The sequence below is a fragment of the Anabrus simplex genome, chromosome 1, assembly GCF_040414725.1.
Source record: "Anabrus simplex isolate iqAnaSimp1 chromosome 1, ASM4041472v1, whole genome shotgun sequence".
NCBI lineage: Eukaryota > Metazoa > Arthropoda > Insecta > Orthoptera > Tettigoniidae > Anabrus > Anabrus simplex.
Window position 1 is genome coordinate 1,368,047,781 of NC_090265.1, and position 11,538 is coordinate 1,368,059,318.

The 11,538-nt window shown below is 38.4% G+C and overlaps 1 protein-coding gene across 1 annotated transcript in view; it reads left to right on the plus strand.

The window, feature by feature from the left end:
- Positions 1-7,320, plus strand: part of LOC136878872 (uncharacterized) — a 148,881-nt gene extending 141,561 nt beyond the window's left edge. Inside the window, exon 5 of the mRNA XM_067152434.2 lies at positions 7,069-7,320. Within this exon, the coding sequence (XP_067008535.2) occupies positions 7,069-7,200 (132 nt within the window). The 3' untranslated portion in view covers positions 7,201-7,320. The remainder of the gene's footprint in view (positions 1-7,068) is intronic.
- Positions 7,321-11,538: the final 4,218 nt, after the last annotated feature.

Genomic DNA, 11,538 nt, shown 5'->3' on the forward strand with positions numbered 1-11,538 from the left:
ATGTCAAATGCTATGAGTCCTAAGTTTAGTGCTTAAGTTATTACATTTTAGTAACCATGAAAAACATTCCTGGAAGTAATTTGTTAGGAAATTGAAGGAATTTGTATATTGATAATTAATTCCATCTTCTCCGTACTGCATGCCTTTGCCTACTTCGTGTTCTTTTTCTTCTGGAAGAATCCAGAGAAAATACTTCACATTCACGCCCTTCTTGGGTCTTCCCTTTACTGTGGACAATTCATTCATTCTCCTCCTCTGATTACCGTTCTGCCGACGGGGTAATAATAGCTTTTAATTTTCTCTTAATAATAATCACTATCACCACCACCACGTACAGTACAAGTATTTAGACTAACTCTGTAGGATAACTGTGGCAGAAAGGCCTCATTTTGAACGTCAGTCACTGATTTGCATTTTGGGCTGTCATCCAGCTGGTAGATTCCCTATCAAATGTTTAACCCATTATTTGTTTAAATGCTTTCAAGGAACTTTCAAATTTATCGAACATTTGATTTTATAAATTATTCCAATTCCAAATTCCTATTCCTGTATATGAATATTTCCCCAGTTTTTCCTCTTGAATTCCAACTTTATCTTAAAATTGTGATCTTTCCTGTATTTGAAACTCCACTTATTCGAGAAATAATGTCATTCCACACCTCGTCTTCACTGACTGCTGGGAAAATACCGCTAGGTTGTCTCCTTACTCGCAAAGACTTCCCAGTCCAAAGTTTTAAATATTTTCGTAACACTACCCTTTTGTCGGAAATCACACAAAACAAACACGCTGCTCTCTTTGGGATATTTTCCAATTCTCGCATCAACTTATCCTGATGTAGTTGCCATATGCTTAAGAACCATACTCTAATTGAGGCCTTACCAGAGACTTATAAGCTTTCTCTTTTACATTCTTACTGCAAACCCTAAACATTCTCTCACCCGCATGAAGATATCTGTAATCTTTATTTACAACGTCCTGAATGGGACCACCCTAATGAAGATATTTCCTTTTATTAACACCGTACTTACAGTATGAGGTAGGATGATGATGATGATGATGCTTGTTGTTTAACGGGCCTAACATCTAAGGTCATCGGCCCCTCTATGAGGTAGGCTTGCTATCACCCAATCAATACAATAATTTTACTCAGAGGACTTCTCCTCTTGGTGAAACTTACAACCTGGGTTTTCATTCCCTTTACCATCATACCGGCCGGCCACGTGGTGTAGGGGTAGCGTGCCTGCTTCTTACCCGGAGGCCCCGGGTTCGATTCCTGGCCAGGTCAGGGATTTTTACCTGGAGCTGAGGGCTGGTTCGAGGTCCACTCCGCCTACGTGATTAGAATTGAGGCGCTATCTGACGGTGAGATAGCGGCCCCGGTCTAGAAAGCCAACAATAACGGCCGAGAGGATTCATCATGCTGACCACACGACACCTCGTAATCTGCAAGCCTTGGGCTGAGCAGCGGTCACTTGGTAGGTCAAGGCCCTTCAAGGGCTCTAGTGCCATGGGGTTGGTTACTATCATACCATCGTCCGCTGCCTATCTCACAACATTCTCGATGTCTTTTTGTTGTCGCACACAATCATGTATCTAATTTACTGCTCTATACACAAAAAATCTGCAAAAGAGCCTTATTTGTGATTCCCATTCTTTACACACATTATTTGCATACATAATAAAACACAAAGATCCAACAATCTTACCTTGCTGGAACCCTCTTACTTTTACAGGATTAGATAACGGTTCACCTACTTTAAATCTCTGCGTTATATTTTGTAGAAAGTTAGCCACCTATCCATTCACTAATTTGTATATTCCAATAGCCCTCATTTTCTTCAGTAATCTCCCACGATCTACGCTATCTAATACCTTGGGTAGGTCGATAACGATACAGTCTGTTTGACCTTCCGAACGTAAAATATCTGCTATATCTCGCTGGAACACTGCAATTAAACCGAACTGTCTTCCATAAAACCAGCTCCTTAGCCAATTTTATTTCATCATTAAGACTTCCAGCTAGCTATACTCTCTTCCTGATCTCTAGTCTATCCACTTTACTTGAATTCACCTCCCTACAACTCTTCTAAATGAACCTTTTTTGCTAAATTCAATTTCCTAGTACATTACTTCAATCTCTCCTTACTCCACCAACTATTCCTATTGATATTTCTTTCTAACCAGAACCTCCTCCTAAATATTTTTATTTATCTGTTATAATATAGTGAGTCTTTACCATTCCTTACCAAATTTAAGCGTACATACCTATTTTCTAACTCCTCAACAAATGCTTTAAACCCATCCGGGGGCTGATTACGTTTTTAGTTACCATTTTCCACTGATCATAATTGCTTTTTGAGAACTTCCCCATGCCTTTCTTATCAACCATATGGTATTGCCTAGTAGTTATAATTTTACAGCCTCCTTTCCTATCGCTATTATTTTAATTATGACAAAACAGGCTTTGTGGTCACTTATAGCATCTCTAACTTCATTTTCTTTATAGAGCGCACCTGGTTTTATCACGAACACGTTTAGAATATTTTTCCCTCTAGTTCATTCCATCGCTTTTTGATTCAGCTGTCATTCCCAGATTTATTTACCGTTCCTTGTTCATGCTTTCTGTCGTTAGCATTGCCTTCCCAGTTAATATTTGGTAAATTGAGTTCACCTGCTGTAAATAAGGTTCCTTTCTCTGTGATTCTCCAATTAGCTGACTAGCTTAACAAATAATTCCGCACCAGGGTCAGCGTCATCCGTACCAGATCTATTTAGTTCTTCTCTTGGGTTGAACCGTGTTTTTGTTTTCTCTACATTCCACACAGTTTGCCGACTTTTCGAATACATTGCAGTATTCTTTGTCAAGGCGACTGAATTACCCTTACTCGATCCAGGTAATCAGTCTCCCAGGCAGCGCGAGCTTCAGCTAATGTTTACCTTTCATCTGCAATGCGAATTTTCCAGTTTGACCGAACCAAAAGTCTGGCATTGATTGAGGGTGGACATACACAAGCAGCATCATAGGGGTTACCCAAAGTGCAGTGTCAAAAACGTGGAAATGGTACCGTGAGGTAAATGAAGTAACTGGCAGACTGAAAGAAGGTATACTGAGGATGACAACGCCACGTCAAGATCAGTATATCCGCGTAACAGCGCAGAGGAGACCATCTTGGACTGCTCAACAATTACGAGATAACTTCTTGAAGACTACCGGTATCTGCGCAAACTATACGCAATCGGCTGCGTTGTTCCCAGAGAAGGTCATTTCGACCTATTCAAGCAGAAAAGCGTTACACTGTTGTGATTAGAAGAAAAGGCCATCTAACATCTTAACTGGGGGTTGGATGAATGGTGCAATGTTTTCAGATGAAACACGATTATCCCCCAGGCCAGATGCACGACAACAAATGGTGTGGAGACAAAGGACGCGGTGGAATGTACCGGCATGTTCAAGACGTGCGTGCATTTGGAGGTGATTACGTATTGTTTCGAGGTTGAATTATGCATGGCCGTCGTACACCTTTGAGGGACGTTAACAGCGGTATACCGATGAAATTTTTCGACCATTTGTACAATCCTTTAGGGATGAATATAGTGTTGAATTCGTTTTCGTCTATGACAATGTTTTCCCTCATAGAGGTTCATAAGTGAAAAACTCCACGAGAGAGCTAGGTAGAGATCGGGCCATCTAGGAAGACTTCTGGCTACGCATGCGTGCTTTGAACGATTCAGCGTAGCGTAGCCCCTCCGACTGGAGCTTCTGCTACAAGGACAGGGGAGTGTATAAGTTTATACTCGTTTGTCTAAACGTGAGCACTGCTTTCTAATTTCTCATTGTATTGTAACTGTGGTGAGTGGTGTACAGAAGTACAGAAGTACAGAAGGCATAAATTTCTCTAATTTACAGTCGGAAGGGAATTCCAATAACTGAAAATGTTTTGTGTCAAGACAATCTGTAGGGTGTTACATGTCCATTATACTAAACATTTCAGGTCGACTGTACGTTGCCACAACACTAAGCATTCTCACTCCCACGTTTCTGCTAAATCACTCGCACACTTCCCCTCACCGGCCGCCTTCCTACCTGGCCCAATCTCTATCAACCACATGAATTGGCGAGCTAAATCTGCAGCGTAGATCCCCATCCCCCACCCATCCATTAGGATCTACAAATCTCACTTCCAGTTTCCCACATACCCACTCCACAGTCTGATTAGATTCCGGTGTTTATTGATGGCGAACTCTATGTGACTTTCTCAAGAGTTCGCAGAACCATGACGTCAAAGTACAACTCCCAGCTACAACTACACTCAATATAGTTCATAAGGAAATTTCTTAATGCAACTTAAATGTGTTTAAAATGGAAGTAGTAACAGTTTTCGTTGTTCATTTCAAGTTTCCAAATAAATTTTACGCACTTATTTTGACTGTTGAAGACAGACTTATATACTAGTGGCTATAAAAAATGACAAGTAATCAGTATCGATTTTATGTAACATTTTATAACGCTTTAAGACGGGATTATTTTTTAAACCTGCCGTTAAGTACCATTATTCACAATATTCCCAAGTTGAATGAACTACGGGTTGAAGTTCAGATTCTGTTTCTTTTTAAATTTATAAAAGAAAAATATGTTCTAAATTTTCATTTAATTTCTCCCAGACTTTTGAGTAGCATTGGAGCTTTTAGCGCACCGTAAGTTATCCTGTCAGAAATCTGAGGCCAATTTCGAAAGGTAATTTACATTTTAAGATATTCTGTGACAACCTTAAATCATCACTTATACAACTCCTAAATGATAAATCATATAGTGTCTCCTTTCTGTACAATGATTATAATATTTTCGGTTATCATCGCCTAAATTGTAAAAATTCAGGATCCTCGTGGTCATTCACGCTTTGTGAACTGATGTCTTTTGAAAAATATAAATATCCCACGGCTCCAATGACCAATCCGGCATAAGAATATCAGGTACTTCAATAAATCAACACCTGTCTATTCCCACAGTGTTATCGCTCCTACGTGGGCTGGTTGTTGTATAAGTTCATCAAAGTAGCACACCGAAACATCTTCAATGATCAATCTGACTGCACAGATTGCACACTAAACAGGACGTAACTGTGTTATTCTGATAAAGTCGAAGAGCTGATATACTCCGACTCAGAGAGTTTAAATGCAAAAATAAAACAATATATTTCCGTACTGGGGGAGCCTCCGTGGCTCAGACGGCAGCGCGTCGGCCTCTCACCGCTGTATACCATGGTTCAAATCCCGGTCATTCCATGTGAGATTTGTGCTGGACAAAGCGGAGGCGGGACAGGTTTTTCTCCGGGTACTCCGGTTTTCCCTGTCATCTTTCATTCCAGCAACACTCTCCATTCTCATTTCGTACCACCTGCCTTGATTCATTAATATATCACTTTGGGAGTGGCGACCCCATCGTAATAACAGCCTATATATAATTCATTCATTACATCCCTGACCCCGTCACTGACTGGAAAACAAGTTGTAGGTTTTCATTTTCATTTCCGTACTGAAAGTTTTGTTTTATGCACTTGATTTGTGTTATATGTATGCACTTTTACTCGCTAAATATTCAAATTAAATACGATTCGAGTTCCAGGGATATATTATGCATTATTATTGAAAGATATCAAAGTGACTTGTGTGGAAGTCTACTAATTAAAGTTTCTGATTTCAAGATGTGTATACTCTAGTGAAAAATGAAAAACGTAAATAGTTAAGTAATACGGAAAAGAGCGTAAAAATGATAAAACTTTGGTACAACTTTACAATTGCAGGGAAACCCATATTACCGAAAAATCTTCTTAACTAAATAATATCCCTTTTTTTAGAATATGAAGAGAGAAAGCATTAGCACTCAATTTTCCGAACATTATTTGAACAACAGTCTGAGTGCTGAGCCCAGTATGACAGTTCTAGCTTAGCACTGAGTATTATTTGATAAAACGAGAGGTACTTTTCATGAATATACTAACTTACAGTATGTTCAAATGATTTTTTTCTTTTCCTTATTCATTAGAAGAGGCCTGTTATAGAGCAATTGTGTGGAAAATCGAATGTTGACAGTTTTCTGCAATATTCTCCTCTCGGTGTCTTTAATGGATAATGTGTCTCAAGGTTGTAAATTATTGTGACTTCGTTGAGGTCTTATACACCGCCTTCATATATTCAGAAAGTAAACCATTAGTAAGACGCTATTTTGAATCTTATGTTCCTTTTCAGTGACTTCTCAATAGCCATAGGAGTTCAAATTCTCCCACATGGGTTACATTTCTCTGCTCGCCTCAATGGCTCCTAATTTCCCAGGAAGTATAGTACCTCTCTTTCCTTTATAAGGATTTCCAGAATCTCTCTGTTTCAAATTATTATATCATTGAGATGCATTTATTTTACGTTGTATTCCTTTATTTAACATCTTTCAATTCGTTTATCCCTCATGTCAGCTATGCTTGAACAGTAACAAAAACGTTCTGAAGTATGCCAAAATTGACATCGTATTCTTCCCCCAAGGCGCTGGATTTCCAACAAGTATGTACAATTGAAAGTAGGCAATGTTTGCAATATTGTTCAGTAATAAACACAGTTTTAATAAAAGTGTACCGAGCGAGTTGGACGTGCGGTTACGGACGCGCAGATGTGAGCTTTCATTCGGGAGATAGTGGGTTCGAGCCTGACTTTCGGCAGCCCTGAGGGTGGTTTTCCGTTGTTTACCATTTCTACACCACGCAAATGCTTGATCTGTACATTAATTAAGACCACGGTCATTTACTTTCTACTTCTGGCATTTTCCTATCCACTCGTCGCCATAAGACCTATCTATGTCGGTGCGACGTAAAATAACATATCAAAAATAAAATTAAAATAAATAACAGTGTGAGTCACAATGTTGTTAGAAGGAGGTATTCAATTGTTTATTTACCATTTATATGTTTTTTTATAAATTGTATTAAATTGTATAATAATATGGTTTGACATAAGAACTATCCTCATGAACTAAGACCCCCTATACAATAAAGGCAATAAATATATATGTTTTCTTCCAGGTCCCATCAGGAAGCCCCTTGATATGTAACGGAATGCTGGCAGGAGTTGCATTTTCGTGGGATCGTGGACAGGCCTTCACACCCGTCAACCTGTTCACCACCTGGATCAAGAATAATCAGTTGCATACATAGAATAAAATAAACAACAACATTTACTCATCCAATAAAAGACTCTTTCAGCCATCACTCTTCATCATTCTCATTATTGTTGTAATTATATTATCGTATGCCTTGCATGAAATCACGAACGAACATCGCAAACAAATACAATATTATTCTAGTTAAAGTTTCTCACTTGATGCTAAATAATATTTGATTAATTGAATTGGTTAAATTAAGAAACCACACATTTCCAATGCCATTAATGTCACAAAACTTGTAGATACTATCAGCAGCTTTAGAATTTTGTCTTATATTATCATCATCAGCAGTAGCAGCAGCAGCAGCAGCAGCAGCAGTCAGAAACATTACCACGATTGTAATGATTCTGGTATTCCTTGTATTTCTTGTGTGATTACCATTAAGTTATTTTTCCGTGTTGGGCCTTGTTGTTGTTGTTTTATGTACTTTTCGTACAGTTTGCCGACGTTTCGAATACACAGCAGGATCCTTTACCAAGGCCACTGATATATCCATACTCGATCCGAGGTAATTAGTCTCTACAGGCAGCTAAAATCAACTACGAAGGTGGTCACTGTGGCTCCTTTCTTCCGCTATTAACCTCGGGGGCATCTTTGAAACACCTCTATGTTACACAGGTTGTTGAAGGTATGTCCGTCTGCAGACACATATCCCTGGCCTTTTTAATGACATTTACATTCATTCGCCTCAATAGTTCCTAATTTCCCAGGAAGTAGAGTACCTCTCTTGCCTTCATAAGTATTTCCAGAATTTCTCTGTTTCAATTTATTATTATATCATTGAGATGCATTTATTTCACGTTGCATTCCTGTGTTGTACGACAGAAATTAAGAAAAGAATTGCTATAGCAAAAGAAGGCTTTAAGAAAAATCAAAATTACTTTCTGGACTACTAAACAAAGATTTGAGGTAAAGACTTGCTAAGTGTTATATTTGGAGCATAGCGCTATATGGCTCAGATTGGACATTGAGAAAGGAAGATGAGAGAAGATTGGAGGCACTAGAGATGCGGGTATGGAGGAGGATAGAACAGGTGAAATGGGAAACTGGGTAAGGAATGAGGAGGTATTACGAAGAGTTGGAGAAGAACGAAGTATGTTGCAAATCATTAGAAGGAGAAAAATGAACTGGATCGGACATTGTTTGAGGAGGGACTGTTTACTGAAAGAAGGAATAGAAGGAATGGTGAAAGGCAAACGAGGAAGAGGAAGGGAAAAAAATATCAAATGTTGGACAATATCAAAGGAAATATATATTCGGACATGAAAAACTTGGCGCAGTAAGGCAACAGTGGAACAGGTTCATCCCATGACAAAACCTGCCATAAGGCAGAATACCTAGATGATGACATTCACTCGTAACTGTCTGATTCCACAACTGCTCCAAATAGAGCTCCCACACAAGTCACGCATGCGAAGATCGCAAAAGCGTGAGAGTCACACCCTTGTACTAATGATCATGTCAGCGCCAACCTCCATTTTGGTTCTTAAGGAATCTCTAAATGAAAGCTATTCGAATTGGCAAGTTTTATATCACTGACAATAAATGCGCATAGAATTATGCGAGATTTTTTTGTACAGTAACTCTGAGAAGTTCCTTTATTTTCAAACGAATTTTCTGCTTCAATTGGTATGATCACGCAATACGGATTTGTAAACAACATTCAATCGAACTTCACGTATAAATCGGTAATTAACTGTGCTCTTCTCGCTGTTATTGTGTGGATTACAATCACTACTTAAATGAGAAACCTATTACTGTAGATCGACAGTACCGTTAGTGAAGTCCTGCAAAATCCCATTACAAAATGTAATTCTACTTGCATTACCTCGCGATAGTGATTCCGGAGGTGTAAACATACTGGTAATTGTCAATTTTAATAAATAGTTGCTCCAATAGCTGAGAATGAAACATCTCTAGCCTGTGCAAGATAACACATATGTCCGTCGTGCAAATATCCCTCCACTTCTGTTAGAATACGGCACTTTTGTTTAGGAATTCAATCGGATCGATTTTCCTTTTACCTAAATCTAAGAACAAGACTTCGTATTGTGACCACACTGGAACTGTCTTGACATAGAATATCCACATGAGGTTGTCACATGCCGGTCATATATCATTCTACAGCTTCGAAATGGCCGCAACAAGAAAATGAAAGTCGGATTAAGATTTTCATTTGTATATTCCAGGTCACTATTAATGGAATTGTTGCTATTTGCTTTACGTCGCACCGACACCGATAGGTCTTATGGCGACGATGAGATAGGAAAACCATCTTCAGGGCTGCCGACAGTGCGGTTCGAACACACTATCTCCCGATTACTGGATACTGGCCACACTTAAGCGACTGCAGCTATCGAACTCGGTAATGGAATTGTCGATCTACCAGTAATAATTTTCTCAGACGAAACATGGTTTTACTTACACAGTGGATAATATCTACAGAATAATCTCTGCTCTAATGTTAACAGTTTTATCAAATACAGTAGAAATAATACGTGACACTGAGCGAGATATCGCGGGACAGCTACTGGAGCTCACTCTAGCGGATAGACCTGAACAGTACTGATTCTCTCATAAGAGCACGTGTATTTTTGTGTGAAGTTTTTGGTGTTATTTATGCGTTTTCAGTGAGTTGACATAAATAAATAGTAGTGTGTGTCATTCCTTGATATCTCCTCTCAACATGAGGGGAAAGGTATGTGCTGTGTTTGGCTGCAGTAATTACGAAGAAGAGAAAAATGCGCGGTCGTTCTTCAGGTTCCCTCGTGACAAGAACATGCAAGTAATATTGCGTTTGCATATATATTCTTCCAGTGACAGAGATTTTTGTAGTACTTCATAATCTTCTGACCTGCTCGACCCATATTTTAACTGGCATAAAATGTAATACGCATATTTTATTCTATAGTGCAGCAGTTAACCTTCAATACTGATGTGTTGTTGTAGGTGTGATCTGTGGGTTTTGAAATGTCACAGAAGCGATTTGGATAAGGTGTACAAGAAAGAAGGGACGTTACGCTTATATAAGAATTATAAGATCTGTTCAGATCATGTCCAGGCCAGCGGCTTTAGAAATCTTCGACAATACAGCCAAGGGTATGTTACATTTTTGCTCTAATTGTACGTAAATATTCCTTAAAGCATCACTATCGAAAACATTTTCATACTTTTCTTTCTTTATCCCTCTTCTCAGATTAAAGCCGGGATTTTATAGATTATCTTTCTGTTAGTAGGCTTCATGTTAGGAGGAAAATTGTCCAGCTATTAAATGTTAATTCGCCGGGCTGAGTGGCTCAGACGGTTAAGGCGCTTGCCTTCTGACCCCAACTTGGCAGGTTCGATCCTGGCTCAGTACGGTGGTATTTGAAGGTGCTCAAATACGTCAGTCTCCAGTCGGTAGATTTATTGGCACGTAAAAGAACTCCTGCGGGACTAAATTCCGGCACCTCGGCCTCTCCGAAAACCGTAAAAGAGTAGTTAGTGGGACGTAAAACAAAAACATTATTATTATTACTATTATTATTATTATTATTATTATTATTATTATTATTATTATTATTATTATTATTATTATTACTGTTAATTCATTGCATCATATGTGTAAGGAATATCTTTCTGTTAGTAGGCTTCATGTTAAGAGGAAAATTGTCCAGCTATTAAATGTTAATTTATAGCATCATATGTGTAAGGAATTTGCCGATATTTTTATTGACAAGTGTCTTAATGTGATGATACAATGTTTTTAAATGAGAAAAAAGACAAATCCAACCGTAAGAGTTCAGGCAGGAATGCTAAAGCTAAAAGAGTAATGCATAAATGAAAAATCAAGCCATTTCACACCAGTCCATTTCACTACTTGTTTATATGTTTAATTTCAGTCTTTGAATAATAACCTTTTAAATAATTCTTCATTCATTTATCCAGAATTGCTTTAGCAACTTCGAAGTTAATATCTCAATAACACTTTATTTCTAGACGTAATTTATTTATCCATTTCCGTATATACATTTCCATTGATATTTGAATTTAGCGGGATTTGTTCAGGTCAAGTCGCTAGGAGCGCCACCGTCGAATTGTCTCCCATTTTAGCAAGGCGAAATCCGTAAGTTTCGCGTATTATCTCTATTTGGTTTTATGCACTATAGTAAAATTTACTTCATAAACATGCCCTAATTAATAACAATGTCACATCAATAAACTGTAATAATGCAAGACTTCAGTCTCACTGATACCTTAAGAGTAAAATACTCTTTACAGCCTACGTGCAGACATCAGCAAGTAAAGAGTCTGTTATCATTAGGGGTAGAATTTACAACTGCACTAAGTC